The 16,970-nt window shown below is 45.6% G+C and overlaps 1 protein-coding gene across 1 annotated transcript; it reads right to left on the bottom strand.

Annotated features, from left to right (window-relative positions):
* Positions 1–858: 858 nt before the first annotated feature.
* LOC140908508 (cytochrome P450 2K1) lies at positions 859–13,832 on the bottom strand. Its single transcript, XM_073335754.2, has 9 exons — positions 13,542–13,832; positions 9,510–9,672; positions 6,910–7,059; positions 6,226–6,386; positions 5,042–5,215; positions 4,805–4,946; positions 3,848–4,032; positions 2,428–2,569; positions 859–1,666 (listed from the first exon to the last, which is right to left on the bottom strand). Exons 1-9 carry the CDS (start codon positions 13,725–13,727, stop codon positions 1,479–1,481), a joined length of 1,491 nt encoding a protein of 496 aa, XP_073191855.2. The 5' UTR covers positions 13,728–13,832; the 3' UTR covers positions 859–1,478.
* Between the last annotated feature and the right edge of the window lie 3,138 nt (positions 13,833–16,970).

Raw genomic sequence — 16,970 nt, forward strand, 5'->3', positions numbered from 1 at the left:
ATATTGTTAAAATAAACCTTACTCAAAGCATTTGAATTGTAATGTATTCATGGTGTTTCCTTACCTTTAATAAAAGGTTTAAAAGAGTGTGTTTGCCATGGTACTAAACAGGCTGAGGCCTCTGTATAACAAATGCCAAACATTATACAACACCGTATAATATTGGCCAGGGATAGGAGCAAGTTAACATCTGTGACTCTTTGGGCCCATATGCTCCCTCTAAATTGATACAATAGATGAAAACTACTCTATAAATGTAATACATGATTATTAGATCTTGCTGTAGTACGTGGCTGTTCACTGCATCCTAAGTGCCCCCTCATGGCTAGGATTGCCTATGTGGCTACCCTGTCTCTATTTCCCCTTCATCCTGGCCCCTTTAAAAACCTCACACAGTCCCCAGGGACCCTCTAAACTCAAGCCTTTAATTGACTCTTCACTAGTTCTCCTCAGTCTGCCAAAAAAACACAACTCAAACATCCAGACAAATACAGTTTTTCAGCTCATCTTTCCTTCTTTAAAAGCCAGTCACAGGCTTTATCTGGCTAGGGCTCTGCAGAAGTCCAACTTGCTCCTCAGAGCAGCTCCTTCCACCAGCCCCAGCTGGCTTCCAAACAAAAAGTAGGACAGGCCCCACTACAGCTTCTTGTGGCCTTTATATTAGAATCACCTAATTCCTCTTTGGTGGGGCTCATGTCGTAATCAGGATTGTCTTGGGCCCAGGCACTCCAGCCTATGGGCAAGCCACCCAGTTACACTTGGGACTGTGGTGAAATATTTTACAATGGCTGAATAATAACTATAGTTCTGGGCAATGATGATTGCTGGTTTGAAGAAATGGATCTTTCACAACATTGCAAGAGTTATATATGTTTTTATTGTTTTCTGGTAGAAATTAGCAGGTTACTAATGCAGTGTCTCTCATGAGGCCATGAGGGGGTTTTCCTGCAGCCACAACAGCCTCCTGGGAAGTGATGGGGCGAGAGGGGGAGAGACAAAGAAGCATTGGCTTCAGCCCTGGGGTGCTTGGGAGGTGGGCTTCAGGATTTAGGGAGCCTGGCTGTGCAGACCAGGACTCCAGCCATGGGGCTTCAGGTGCCAACACTGGGCTTCTGCCCCCAGCTCCGGGCTCTGGCCACTGGTACTGACCCCAACCCTGGCCATGCAGCTCCTGACCCTGTCAGGCACTGACCCCCAACTCTGGCCATGCAGCTCCTGACCCTGTCAGGCACTGACCCCAACTCTGGCCATGCAGCTCCTGACCCTGTCAGGCACTGACCCCAACTCTGGCCATGTGGCCCCAGCTTCAGTTCAGGCTCCAATCCCTGGCTCTGGCAGCATAACGCCGGCCCCAAGCTCTAACCGGTTTCTAAGGCATAGAGTAAAATGCTGTTAAGATAGGTCACATGTATCTGGGAGGGATAAGCAGTAGGACAGAGTGGGGTTGAGGTTGTGTGACTTTCCCAAGAAGCTGTAGTTTATCTGCATGGCACAGCACAGATCTTATGGGGCATTGGGGGCGTGGTAAACCCAACTGCCGGGGTGAGGTCCAGGTCTGAGCTGGTAACTCCAGGAGGAGGATGGAAAGTGAACCTCTGCAGGAGGCTTGTAAAGAAGAGGAAGAGCTCCATTTTGGCAAGAGTCTCGCCTGCACAGATCCTCCGACCTGTAATGAAATTCACCAAGGATGGAAGGATTTCAAAAGTAACAGCAACACAACAGATTTGAGTTTTAACTCTAGGAAAGAGCTGTAGATAAGCGCTTAGCAATTATGAGCTAATTCATCCTCACAACACCATCTCAGAAAGCAAGTGTTATCACCTCCATTTTACAGATGGGAAAATATGACATAAAGTGGGTAAGTGACCTCTTTGAGGTCACACCGGATGTAACGGGCAAAGGAAGGACTAGAAATCAAAAGCTCCCCATTCGTAGTACCTTGCTCAGTCCACCAGACCATAAGGTCATCCAGGCAAGCTAGTGCCCATATGCAAGGGGACAGACAGAACCTCCTGAACAACCTAAAGGCTGGAATTCTCTCTAAGGACCATTTTAGCTTGCTCAAGGAATGGCAATGACAGATTTTGGCAAGAGCCATCTCCAGCTCTCCTTTGGCTCAGGGTCCAGAATCCACAGCCACTAAGGTTTCAGAGTGTCTGGTTCTGGATTTTGGTCCATCTCTGGAAACAATGTGATTTTCATGCTTAGTCCTTTCATGTATTTTACTCAGCAGGGATTGGAAGTGCAATGGAAGTAACAAACTCAACCCACAGAGACAAGGAATATCTAGCATTGCTCCGGAACAGCACTGAGAGAGTTTCGCCCAGCCCTTCCTTGAATGCAAAGGCAGATTGAGATCCAACATGATGCCTTAGAAGGGGGAAGACACAAGACAAAGGCAAACTGCTGTCCTTGAAGGGAAGTTACCTGCTGAAAAAGGCATGAATGCCTCATTCTTCACGAACTTTCCATCTGTGCTGAGGAAATGCTGAGGATAGAATTCTCCAGGCTTCTCCCACTGAGTCTTGTCACACAAAACAGAGGCCAGTAAGGGGATGATATAAGTACCCTAAAAAGTATCACAAAATAAAAATTAGAACAGTCAAAACTTTTCCATTGAACTGTGATTTCAACCAAAAAAAAGGTATTTTGTTGGCAACAAAAAAATTCGTGGAAAAATTCCATTTTCGGCAAAATTTTCCCCAAACTAAAATTTTTTACTGATAACCAACATTTTTACTAAGAACTATTTTCGAAAATATAAAATTTTCACAAAAAAATTATTTTTAATCCCAGAAACAGCTTCTCTGTTTTTTTCCTGGAAATTTCTGTGAAATTGAAAAAAAAACCCTCTCAATTAAAAATAAAATCCTTAAAATAAATAATAAAAACATTTGCATTTTTCTACTAGCTCTAATAAAAATATAAAATTGACGATAAACTGTGAGCTTCATTCAGAAAGATAACAAGCCAGATCATCAGATGGTGTAAACTGGCAAAGCTGTGCTCACTTCATTTGCACCAGCTGAGGATCTGATCCAGGAACAGTATCCTGCAGGTATATCCATTCCGGGGGTGCCCAGAGAAGGGCTCTTTCCACTTCTCACCTTGCCTTCTTAATATTTCATGTCTTCATAGCTGACAAACACTCAGGACAGCACCCCCCTGCCCTCTTTCCCATAAACATATCGGAGGTTTGATCCAGAGCACTGCAGACATCACTGCATGTATTACTTTGTGGTTTGCCTTATCTGAGCCCAGCAGCTAAGAAGTTTAAAGTTTGATTAGTCTGTGGATGGGAATTGTCCAGATTAAGTCAAGAATGCGGCCAGAAGTGGTGTGGCTGGCTTCCTGTCCTATGAGCCAGAACTGATTGTGTTGGGTAGGAGGTGGTGGTATGTTGTTTGGGAAGCACTCAGCTTCAGTGAACTCATCACCACGTGTGAAGCCAAAGTGCTCACAGAGCATTCAATCTGCTGTTAGTTTCATGATAGAACATCTTTAGTTTCTCTTAAAGAGAAAGGGGAATATTCAAAAAATGTCCTCCCTTCTCATCCAAATCTGCTTATGTGATTGTGTGTCTCTCTGGGGTTGTGCTAGCCCCAGTGAGAAGAAGGGCCTACTATCTTATCAAGAATTATCAGAGTAACTCCTTTAGCTCCAGTTAGATGGGCTAGAATTTTTGATGCTGAAGCCCCCAGGTTCAATCCCTACTGATCACCATGGTGTTTATGTGCATGAGGTCATGTGATTTCTTGTCTGGAGGAATTTAAATAATCCATTGTTATTCTGTTTTAATTGGTGAGTTTAAAAGTCCCAGTAATTAAAGTACCTCTTAAAAACTTACTTTAGGAATAACATAGCCATTAAGTCTGACATCCTCAGTAGTCTCATGAGGCAAGCTCATTGGCAGGATATTAGCAAACCTCTGAATTTCATGGATAACTGCGTCCGTATATGGCATTTGTGTCCGATGTTCATAACGAAGCTGGGCAGATCCTATAACTCTTTCGATCTCTTCGTGGACTTTTTCTGAACAATTAAAAGAGAGTGAAAGCAGGTGCTCAGATACTATGGTGGTGGGAACCCCTATGAGAAACTAGACAGAGAGAAGAAAGCATAAAACTGACACCTGCTAAACAATATAATCGACACTCTTTAGGACACAAACATCTTGTTTCTAAAATGCTGCTGCTGACAACCTTAGTTACCAAGGCTGAAATGGTACAAGGCTCAGATGGGTAATTTGGGAGCAGAGGTAAGCATGCCTCTTTTAGCAATGCATAGTAGTAACCTACTGAGTGCAGAGAAGATACTGTCTCTGTGCAAAGGGTCGGGCTTTTGCTTTGAGAGCTCGATCCTGTGAAGTGCTAAACATCCTCAAGTTCCACTGATTAATGAGAGTTGAGTGTGTGCCGCATCTGCTATGATCAGGCTCTTGAGGTTTACAATACACTGTGGTCCCTCCCATCCTTAGTGCAGTCTAAAATTTAGGGAGACCCTGTGTGGGGACATTAGGCAGCAAAGAGTGATTTAGTCAGAGAGCTAAATGACCAGGGAAAACTCCAGGGCCCTCTCTGAGTCTAGCAGCCTCAATAAAGAATTCCCTTTACTTTCATGACAGCCAAGTCTGTCTTCTCCCTACTGCAAGGGATGACATCATGCCAGAGGTCTTGCATTTGAACATGGGTGAGGACTGTTGTGTCTATATGTGTATGGACATAGTTTGTACAAAAGCACACTCAGTACATACAGAGCAGAGTAAGAGAAGTGATGAATAGTCAGAAGGGCTCAGAAATCTTACTCTGAATAGCTGGGTATTTCATCATAAGCAAAAGGCCCCAGCGGAGTGTGGTAGAAGTTGTTTCCATCCCAGCCGTGAACAGATTACTCACCAGGCTTTGCAAATTCTCATTTTTGAAATGGGAATTGGGATTATATATTTCCTGCAAGTACAAAACTCTCCGTTAAAGTTTAAAGAATATTGGTAATCAGAGAAAATCTGCATTAACCCCCTCTACCTTTCCCAGCCCATTGGTACCTCCTGCTGCCTGACGAGAAAGGCATCAATGAAACTTCTCTGGTCACTGGGATCTAATTGCTTCAGGTATTCGATGAAAGTCTGCTGAATAAAGGAGTACAGTTCTTCCATGTTATTAAAGACAGTCTTGTGATTTCCTGGTAGGAACCCAAGGGCGGGAAATATATTGAACACCTAAAGGAAGGGAATAGCACAATTAGCCAAAGGGAACACAGATTATAGTGGTTAACAAATAATTCATGATCAGCCTGTGGCTTTACAGTAATACGTATTGGGTTGATAAACATGGTCTTGTAAATAACAGGGCCTGTTTCTATACGTCTTCCACATGCAGATCTCCCATTGAGATTAATGAAACAACTCTTGGAACTCATCTCCTCCTTCTTCTTCTGCTTCTTCTTCATATGGCTGGTGTAAGTGTAGAGCAACCACTATAATTTTACATTCAGGAGGTTAAGCCGGCCAGGCTCCTGGGATGTGTCTATAACCTTTGTGCCCTACCACTTTATGCGGTCGCTACCACTGATGCTGTTGTGCGGATGATAGCAAAGGTTGGGGAGCTTGTGTAGGGCGGTCACCAGCCTTTTAACGCCTGTGTCAATTGACTTTTAGAAAGGGTGTAAACTCTCACGCTCGGGGCACAAGCCAGCCAGCTAACTGATGGTGGTGAGGATTATGGGCAGGGATTTCCATGGACAGGTTATTCACTGTAGGCAGGTTATTCCACCATTGCCCAACATAAGGGTTTCTTGCTTGTTCCCCTGGAGCATCTGGGGCTGCTTCCTGTTAGAGATGTTAGAGCTGCTCAGCAATTTTTAGATGAAATGGTTGAATCAGAAAATCCCAAATCACTGAAACTAGAACGTGTCACGGAAACCTATTGTTTCGATGACATTTTCAACAGGAAAGGTTTTGCAGCTCCAGAATGAATTTTTGGCCAACCCTCAAGGGGATGGGGGCGGGACACAAACAATTCCGCAGAATAGCCAATAGCCCTGTGTTTATGGCACTCGTGCAGGATATGAGAAACCCAGGTTCAAATGGCTGCTTTGCCTGATTCTCCCACACCCGAGTTGAGGGCTCTAATCATTGTGCTATTGGATAATCTGGGATTAGGATCTCTCTCCTTTGGAAATATTTTGAAATCCCAAAAATAGACACGGGATAAACCAGACTAATATTACCGTAACCATGGGACTCCCACAAAGCCGGACACTTTCATTAATTAAATAGATAAGCCTGATAAACTTTGGGTCCTCGTAATCAAACCGGTGTCCGAGCATTATCGACACAATGACATTGGAAACAGCAACATTCATCATCTTCATGGTGTCAAAGGAGCTTCCTAAAAAACATTAAACAGCAACATCCATCATTTTGTTGGTAACCAACAGGTTTCATACTGGAAACCATTGAAATAACAGGCCGCCCCTGCCCCTTTTGGGATGACTTGCATTCCTTGGGGCAATAGAAGGGAGCAGTCTCTGGGCTCCTTTAAGCAGAGGCATTACTGGTGTGCAGAGAAGGAGGACTCATTACACCTTTCCCTTGTTTCAGATCCTCAGGTCAAACTTCCCTGAGAGTCAGTCTGAGATTTGCCTTAGTGAGGAACTGGACCATTATTTTTAGGCTAATCCCCCAGCACCTTCCCCTCCCACCCTTTACACAGCAACCAATTGCTCCAACTGGTTCAGGCTCCTCCCCTAAGTTCTGACTAGTTGGAATCAAAGGCAAGAGTCATGACTGAGTTAATTTCCAAGTGAGGTGACTCCATGAGGGTGGGAGAAAGGGGGCTTCACAGGCCCCGATGTGGTTAAGGACTTTGAATGATTACCAGTGTTACACTACGAAGCTCAACACGTACTTACCTTTGCGAGATTCAAAATCCTTTATCAGATAATCACATTCTTCCAGGATTTTGTTCTCAATGGTCCTCCTGCCCATACCAAAATCCCGTAAGGTCATGAGAGTGAATCTTCTCATCACTTTCCAGTTTTCACCATGAGCAAAAATAACACCTGAAATATCATTCCTTAGATTTGAATATGAGCAGCCAGTATCAACTAACCTTAAACGTCCATAATGCTCAGCCTCCCAAACACCACAGGTTACATTTTCAGAGCAGTCCGCAGCAAGTCGTTATTAATTATGCATAAAGAGTAACTCGATCGCAAGGGCTGCTTTGCTTTCAACTTCACTTGGTCATGCACTGAGTTACGTGGCTAAGTAAGACAAGCTTGTACTCAACCCTGCCTCAATGCAGGGGCTGGACTAGATGACCTCAAGGTTCCTTTCAGCCCTACATTTCTATGGTTCTATAAACTTTTATGGGGAGATTCACAAAGGTACTTAGGGGCCTAATTCCCAATTTTAGGCTCCGCTTAGATCCTGCCAAACCCCGTAAGTGTCTGAACTCATTTGGTGCCAAAATTTGCAGGATAAACATTCCCTAGGCTCCCATGTTTCTGTCTCTTTCTAGGCATCTGGACACGTATCTCCTTCCTAAGCCCCCGTGCAATCCATGAACTGGGGTGTTCACTTGCCTATCTCACATTTTGATCCCAATAAAAGAAGCAGAGGTGATGGTCGTGGTACCCACCTTATAACTTTTAGCCCCATAGTTCTAGCACTCACCTGGGATGTGGGAGACCCAGTTTCACTTCCCCTCTGAGGCAGAGAAGAGATTTGAACATGGGTCTGCTACCTCTCAAGAAAGTGCGCTCACCATCCAGCTATGGGATAGTCTCCTTCAACCTCTCCTGTTGAAGCTGTTCCACTTTGAATAATTAGAGTCACTGGAGCAGGGGGAGTGGCCCCTGGATCCCTGGTTGAGTGCCCTGACCACCAGGCTAAGAGACATTCATTCTCTCACTCGCTGACACAAAGACTCTTCTCAGAAGTGGAACAGCCTCAGCAGGAGAGATTGAGAGCCCTACTTCAGAATATCCCATCGCTCAGTGGGTTGAGCACTCTCCTGAGAGGTGGGAGATGCCTCTCCCAGTCTTTTGTTCCCCCTCTGCCTTAGGAGGGAATTGAACCTGGGTCTTACACATCCAGGTGAGTGCTCTAACCACTGGGCTAAACGTTATAAGGTGGGCAGTGCCCCCAGCACCTCCTCCTCCTGCTGTTTTGTGTGGATTGTATTGAGACTTAGGCAGGAGATAGGTGTCCAGATGCCTAGAAAGATGCAGACACATAGGAGCCTAGGGCCTGTGAAGGCAGGCACCTAACACTGAGTTACACACCTAAGCTGTCTGACTCCAGGAGAGGGGTTTCTGCTTGCAGATTGCTAGCACAGCTAGGTGCCTCCCTGCAGCCCAGACTTAGGAACCTATCCCAGTGAAGGGGCAGGGCTTAGGAAACACCCCTCTCATCAACATCTCCCACTGGCTAATTTAGGCAGTTCCCTGCCTAGCATGCTGGGTTTTGTGAATCAGTTGTTAGGTGTCTAGTTCTTCCCATTCATTGTATAGGGAACCTACATGCCTGACTCAGGTTTTGTGGATCGCAGTGCTGTTCCTGTGATTTTCTAAGTGACTAAAAGTTAGGTGTTACTGCATTCTGCTTTGCAATGCCTATGATGGTAGCAAGCAAGGATGGCAGCTGCAAACAGGGAGTTTCTTGGGCCGGATAGGAAGAAGCTGGGAGTGAGGAGGGTACTCAGCCACTAAGGAAGATACTGGGTAAAGCTTAGCGGTGGCGTGATCAGTGCAGGGTTATCAGGGAAGCCTGTAGCAGGGGGTGGCCTGTTAAGAAGAGAAAGCAGGATCTGGGAGGATGCAGGGAAAGCCAGGACCAGGGAGGTGAGTTCAAAGAGGAAGCCTTGAATGGAGAGCTATCATATGAGATTTAAAGGCAGCAGCTTCACGGGTTAGTCAGAGAAACCTGTTGCGTCCCTGCAAAGCTGTCAGTCATGGAGCTCTGCAAAGTCCAGGCACTCCGTTGCCTCTGGGGTTATTGGAAAAGAAAATAGGTGGGTTTAGTGTACACGTTCTGCAGTGCAGACAGCCAGGAGTAGGCAAGCCTAATTTCTTTTTCTTTGAGTCTTTTTGTAACTTGCATGGGTTTTGTGGTGTTTCCACACTGACGTTTGCAAAGGGTAATGAGATGGTTGCCTCCAAGTCTTCCAGCTCCTTTATTTTCACCTCAGATTTAGTTTTGTTACCTTACGTTACATTTACTGGGTCTCTATCTTTCACCGATAGACAGGGACGGACTTACTCCATTGTTTAATAATGCCCCTTTGTATATCTCCTGTAACATTTTTGTGTCAAGTCCCCAGTGTCTTGGTCTTATCTTTGGAAGCAACAGAACTGCTGAATGGAAGTATACAAGTAAGAATGTATGCTCTCCAGACTGTTCTGATTTCTCAGCCCTGCAGAACACACCCCTGACAGAAGAAGAATGTTTCCAATGGTCAGAGCATAAAACAGTCTTATCATTAGGTAAGAAAGAAAAGAAATCTCACCATGTCCTCTTGAAATTTTTTCAAATATTGGGATTCTAGGCCTTTCCACAAACGCATCTGCCTGGTTCACAAGAGCCTCCTTCACCATCTTGTATCCCGACAGCACCACCATTTTCTTGGGTCCCATCTGAATGCTGAAGACTGGGCCATATTTCTCAGACAGCTTAAATATGGGGGAGAGGGGGGGAGAAGCATTATATGTTTCCATGCTACTGTTATACCAACTGTTGGGTTTCAATTGATTTTAAAACATACAAGCTAGAGCTGGTTTTTTTTCTTCTGCCTACAAATATAGCTGAATGAACAAGTGCCAGGTTCAGCATCCAGACAGGAGACCGTTATACACACTGCTGCTCTTTTGCTGCTGTTTATTTTGTTTGGAAAAAGCATTGTAAGGTTTTAGGTTTTGCTATAATATGGGCATAGAGCTTAAGAATGCCTAGTACATAGAGTGTCCGATGCCCACTGAAACAATCTTTAATGTACCCTCATGACATCCTATGAGGTAGGAAAGTGCTATCAGCCCATTTTACAGGCAGGGAACTGAGGCACAGAGCGACTTGCCAAGGTCACACAGGAAGTCTTTGGCAGAGCAGGAATTGAAGACAAGTCTCCAAGTCCTAGGCTAGTGTCCTACTTATTGAAACAAGGGACCAGGCTTTGCACTAATGTCTATGACAAACTTACCATGTACATTCATTACCTTTGTAACCCTGTTAAAAAAAACAGGCTCTACAAATGACACACTGCTTGGCTCCCTGGGAATTGCCCTCAGGAGGGAATTATGTAAAGGATTACCTATATCTGGTTTTACCTGCATACAGCAGTTACAGACAGTATAATGGGCTACAGTATACCATTAGAGCTGGACAGGAACTTATTTCCTTTTCACACATACAAATTTGACCAAAATGATTTTTATTGACATTTTTCAGGATTTCATTTAAAAAAATTAAATTTTTGATTAAAACAAAACAATTAACAATAAATGAATTTTTTTGTAACCAACTTTACTGAGAGTAGTTCTTTCACTTTGGCCTTGAAAAAAATTGACAGTGTATCAGTGGTTTTACTTTAGATGGGCTTGTTATTGTTATTATAAATGGCACCAAATATATGCTCCGTGCTTTGAAGACAAATAAGAATACAAGGTGCTTTCCCTGAATAGCTGACAATCTATGGCTCCAATCTTGCTTTGAAAGCTGCTTGTGCAGACCCTTCTATCTGCATGGACTCTCATTATTATTAATCATCGGTGTTACTGTAGCATCTAGGAGCCCCAGTCAGGACCAGAACTCCATTGTGCTAGATGTTGTACAAACACAGAATATAACAATGGGCCTTGCTCAAAGGGGCATAAAATCTATGTACCACTGGGTTCAGCATGACTTCATGGGCACAGGGGTCTGTGCTAGCAGATCCTGATGCAGGATCAAGGCCCAGATAGACAATGAAAAGATGAAGGATGGGGCATGGGATACAGCAAGAGGCAAGTGATGAGATGTGACTGTATCAGGCCATCTAACGTAAGCTCTTCAGCACACGGGCTGTCTCAGAAGAATGACCATACTGGGTCAGACCAATGGTCCAGCTAGCCCAGTGTCCTGTCTTCTGACAGTGGCCAGTACCAGATGCTTCAGAGAGAATGAACATTCCTGGGCTATTTTGAGTGATCCAACCCTGGTCATCCAGTCCCACATTCTGACAGTTGGAGGTTTTGGAACACCTAGCCCACGGGGTTGTATCCCTGGCTATCTTGGCTAATAGCCATTGATGGCCCTATCCTCCAGGAACTTATCTAATTCTTTTTTGAATCCAGTTATGCTTTTGGTCTTCCAGCTACTGGATCTCATTATGCCTTTGTCGGCTAACTTCACGGACCCCCTATTGTCAGAGACTTTCTCCTTGTGCAGGTGCTTATAAACTATCAAATCGCCTTTTAACCTTCCCTTGGTGAAACAGACCAGCCTTCTTTGGTCTCTTCTTTTATGATGTGTTTTCCAGACCTCCAGTCATTTCTGTTGCTCTTCCTTGAACCCGGTTCCATTTGTCAGCACACTTTCCATTTGTCAGCAGGAGTCATGGTGGGTTGGATGTGGGCTGCGGGAGGTAGTGGGGCCCAGGGATGATGGAGGAATGAATGCAGGGCCAGGAAGGCAGAAGGACCAGGGGCAATGGGGAGGGGGTTGGATGTGAGCTGGGGGAGGCAGCAAGGGCCATTATGCCGAAACCAGCGCCTGCTGCCACACAACTGGGGCTGGGGATCTGCACCCAGGGTCAGCAGCCAGGGCTGGGAGTTGGAGTGTGCGTCTGGGGATTGGTGCCCGGGCCAGCGGCCGCCACCAAGGTTTGGGGTTAGAACCCGGGGCTGGGGTCGGTGCCAGTGGCCAGAGCCCAGAGCTGGGGGCAGGAGCTGGGTGCTGGCACCCAAAGCACCATTGCGGGTGCCCTGGTCTGCGCAGCCAGGCTCCCTAGGTCCTGCCGCTGGAGCCGCCTCCCAACCACCCCGGGGCTGAAACTCCCATAGCTAGAGAAGAGAACTGACCTTCCTCCTGCAGCGTTGTCCCCTTCCCACCTGCCATCCCCCGTCTCCAGGGCCTCTGCCAATGCTTTGCCATCTCCCCCTCCCCCATCACCACCTAGGAGGCTGTCATGGCCACAGGAAAACCCCCTGGTGGCCGCTTGAGAAACACTTTCTTGTTAACTGCTTGAAATGGGCCACCTTGATTACATTGGCCTCATTAGCACTACAAAAGTGATCTTCACCCCTTCTCGTCAACTGTTGAGAATAGCCCACTTGGACCTTAATTGAATTGGCTCGTTAGCACTGACCCCCCCACACACTTGGTAAGGCAACTCCCATCTTTTCATATGCTGTGTATTTATACCTCTCTACTGTATTTTCCACTCCATGCATCTGATGAAGTGGGATTTAGAGCACAAAAGCTTATGCCCAAATACATTTGTTAATCTCTAAGGTGCCACAAGGACTCCTTTTTCATTTTGCTGATACAGACTAACACGGCTGCCCCTCTGAAACCTGTCACTTCAGCTCAGCCATAGAGCACTTGCCTCACACAGAGTTTGCGGTGTAAGACCCCAGAGGGGCTTATCCCCAGTCATGCCCACCTGCTCCTGCTGCAGGCAGGGGGCTTACATGGGCAGGGCTCCATGGCAGACTGGATAAGCGCACCCTCTGCATGGTCCCTTCATGTCCATCCCTCTGGTTTAGCTTGTATTGCAAGTATTGTTAATTATTATCACTAACAAACTTTTCTGTCACATTCTCTCAGTGATGTGTGACAGGCATGCATAGCGCTGCTTTAAGATATGTTGAGTGAAGCCCAGCACAGATCAAAGTTCTAGATAGGCTAGATAAACATACATACAATTCAAACACTGGATTAGTCTTTGTCCCCGGGCATGGAGTGGCTCTTCAGAGACCGCTTCAGCTCAGTGGCTGAAAGTGCCCACATGGCCATAGGGCCCTTACACAGCACCTCTGTGTGAGGCAGGAGGACCCCAGAGGGGCTTATCCCCAGCCATGCCCCTCACCCATATCCTGCTCCATCCAGGCAGGATAAGTTCATCCTCCTCATGGTCCCTTCATGTTCACCCCCCTTACGCGGGGTTAGCCTGTACTGCAAGTATTGTTAATTATTATCATTAATGAACTTTTCTGTCACATTCTCTCACTGATCTGTGACAGGCTTTAAGATATGTTGCATGAAGCCCAGCACAGATCAAAGTTCTAGATAGGCCAAATAAACATACATATAACGCCAGACTGAAGGACCTGATCCCAGATTGGCTGAAGTCAATGGTAAGTCAGTGATCAGTGCCTCACTGACTAGCTAACTCTTAAGCCGTGCTACCCTTGCTTTGTCTGCGTTAAGCATTTCCCCTCGCAGTGCGCACTGCTTCTAAAAATGGGGACTCCTGCATTTTACTTAGCTTGCATTTTTCCATCTGCCATTTACAACTCTGAGATCAAGTATAGCCTGCCCAGTCCATCCCATTCGAAAGTGTTACCTCAAGCAAAGTTCGGTAAGGTCTCTTCAGGTTCAGCTGGTGTACATTTCCAAGGACGGGTAAAGGTCTTGGTCCTGGGGGGAAATTCAGGCAGGGTCTCTTATTCCAGCCCCTTTTCACAGTGAGAATAGAAACAAAAGTTACCACAAACAGCAGCAGTATGACAACTGGATCTGCCAGCGTCATTTCTTTGGGATTGATATCGTACTAGTCAGGAATTTTCCAAAAAAAAATTATGGGAAGAATGCAACCTAATCCAGCTGTGTCCGCAAACAGAGTGATCAGCTTTGTTAAAAAAGTCTGTACATAGTCTCTCCCTCTCCTATGATGCCTAGCTTAACCCTATTATTGCTGGTGAAAAATCATTCATTATGAAAACGTTATCTGCAGCTCCTTCCTTTGAAAAGTACTGTGGACAGAATGGCTGGACATCCTGGTTTACTGGGATTATCGTGGTTCTCGTGAAACTGGGGTTTAAGCAGAACAAAGGGACATCTGTCATGGCATGTCTCATGCAAACCTGGTCCTATGTTAGCTCACTTTCTGCTGGCTGCCACTTGGCTATCAATCATAGCCACAGTAATCGCCCACACATCGCCTTTGATGAAAGATAGTGACTATAGGGAGTGGCGAGATATGTGGGATGATGTTGTGACCATACTCTCAGTTTGGATGAGAAATGATCCTTGCTCTAGAGTTGCCACCAGCTAAGGAAAAAAGTGAAGGAACTTGTGTCCCATTAATGTTTTAAATAAATTGGCTAATTTGCATATTGGAAAAGAATTTGCATGCAGTCAGAAACTTCAACTTTAAAAACATGTGAGTGTGGATTTAATAGTGATGGAGTCATCATCCTGTTTCATCCTTGTGTGGGTGAATGGCACTGTCCCCTCACACTCTTCATCCTGTCCACCCTTTTGTGCATCCCTCCCCTACGAGGTGGCCAGAGAAATCCTACAGTCACTGAGTTGGTAGGCTGGGAGCAGCAGGGAAAAGAGAACAAAATGTTTTTAAAAGGATGTTGTAAAATTGGAGAGGGTGCAGAAAGGAGCCACAAAAATTAGTCAAGGGTGGCACACACACACCCCTCTTCTCTGATAGTCTCTTAAATGGTAATAAACTACTTTTTGGGGAGGAAAGAGTAGAAATCAGTTGAGATGGGCTGGAGCTGTTGTTGCTGTTATTAAAGTCCAACTCCATTTCTGAGAAGACAAAACAAGACATACACATGAAAAGGGGGAGAAAAGAACAGCAAGGAGAGAAAATGCAGCTTGTGTCTCTGGTGTTGACTCTCACTTGCAACCTCGCTGCTGGAGAAATACAAACTCAGCAAACGGTCTTATCAGCCAGTGAGAGACCTGGCAAACTTGTATAAGTATTGGGCTGTTTAGGGCATTGCTTTTAGCTGTCTCTTTCTGGTCACAGACTTACAGCAGTGTTGTAAAATATGCAGTCTTGGCTGACTAAGTCAGATTGTTATTAGACAGAAGGAAAAGTGTGAGGAGGGAGAGGAAATATACATAGGGAAGGTGTAGGACACAGTGGCCCCAGGGAAACAAAGTCTCATATCTCAGGTGATGTTTGGAATTTAGCCAGAGGTGGTATCTGGACCCTGCTTTCTGGCTTGGTCTGGTCAGGACAGCTCCCCAGATTAGGACAAAGAAGGCACAAGGGTGTCAGGCTAGATACTAGAGTCCCAGGAGAGGGTTGAGGTGGCAGCTATGATGGTGAAGCTCATTCCTTTTTTTTCTCTTGTCTTTCACTCAAGTAGCGTACTCCTCTGTCCATATTTTTTCCTCAGTGTCTTTACTTTTTTTCAAGAACTCCAAATGGCAGTGAGTGGTGTGTGGAATAGCCCATCCCCATTATTATCCACCAGTTAGGCCTAATTGCCAGCACATCAATTTTGGTTCATTGATTTGTGGTCCCATGCTTGGATCCCTAGGCCTCTTTGTTTGGACTAATTTAGTCGGTCTCCCTATTGCACCTTTTCCCATCAACATTTATTGGTATAGGTTGTAATGGGTGTTCATCCCACACTTTTCCTGAAGGGATTAATGCAGGCTAAGAAGAGGGCCAATTAACCAGACAAGCCACACCTGAGGGGAACCAGGTGGTTTAAGGAATCCCCTGACTGACTGAGGGAGCTCAGCTGAGGAGGGAGTAGCTAGGCTGGGTTTATAAATGTCGGAAGCCCCTTGTAGAAGGAGTGACAGGGAAATAGGCTGAAGTCACACCCTGCGGGGGGGTAGGGACTGGGAGGTATGTTTGGTGGCTATAGAATTAAAATAGGTGACAGATACTCCCTGGGAGGAGGGAGTTGTGAGGCTGGTGAGCCCCGAGAAGTGGGGAAAGCTAGATGGTGAGGTAAGGCATCAAGGTTCAGGAGGGTGCAGGCCTTGGCTGTTGATTAGAGGGTCCCTGAGGGGGAATCTGAAGTAGTAGGTGGGCATGGGTTCTTCTGCTAGCCTGAGGTGGGGAAGTGGCACCAGCTAGGCAGCGAATGAGAAGGCTGCCTGAGGCCATTTGTTAGGAAAGGTTTTGATACCCCAGAATAGGGAAAGATGCATAGTGACCAGGGCAGAGGGCCAAGTCACAAAGAAGCATGTGCAGTCACATGGATGGGGGAGAGAGAGGTAGTAGGATGTGAAGCAAGCAGCAGAAGGGAGCATCAGCCCTGGAAAGAGCTAATCTCCAGAGAGGCCAGGAGATAGCATCCCAGCAGTGAGTGGACTCTGGGGGTTATTGTGTCACCATGAACTTGTATTGACTTTTCCCCACAGTCAGGCTCACAAGTAAGGTAAACCTATAGGCCCAATTATTATAACATTCCCAAAGCATTTTACAAACTGAAACACAACATCTTTGGGGTGCAGGGTAGTAGCTAATATGTAGAAGACAACACCATTACAGAAAGAGGGGAAATTTAGGATTTGTCCTAGTGTATTTTCCCATTCTCATGCAAAAAATGCAATGAGATTTTTTTTTTAAAATGGCTACATGCAGAACCACTCATTACCTTCAATAGAAAGTACTCGTGAGATTTGGCCCTAAATTGGACAATACATCCCAGACTTCCAGCACGTAATACGCTGGGTGACCAGATGGAAGTGACATCTCAAAATTATCTTTGTATTCATGCTGGCATTGTTCGCAGATAAAATGTCTTTTAAAGGATGGACCCATATTAGCTTGTTGCTGATGAGAATTCATTTGAATGTAACATCTGAAAGAACCAAAAGCCATTTCTTTTGCATCACAGGAGAGAGATCTTTGCAGCACCTGAGAACTGCTCTTTTGATTAACATTCAGCATATTTTTATCTTTGATGTCTCTTGGGGGTGTTGCCAGCACCCAGTGCCGAGAGGCTGAACAACAGCTTGAGTTGGTTTGTTACCCGGTGTGCTACACCCAATAATCACAACGGGG

The sequence above is a fragment of the Lepidochelys kempii genome, chromosome 3, assembly GCF_965140285.1.
Source record: "Lepidochelys kempii isolate rLepKem1 chromosome 3, rLepKem1.hap1, whole genome shotgun sequence".
NCBI lineage: Eukaryota > Metazoa > Chordata > Testudines > Cheloniidae > Lepidochelys > Lepidochelys kempii.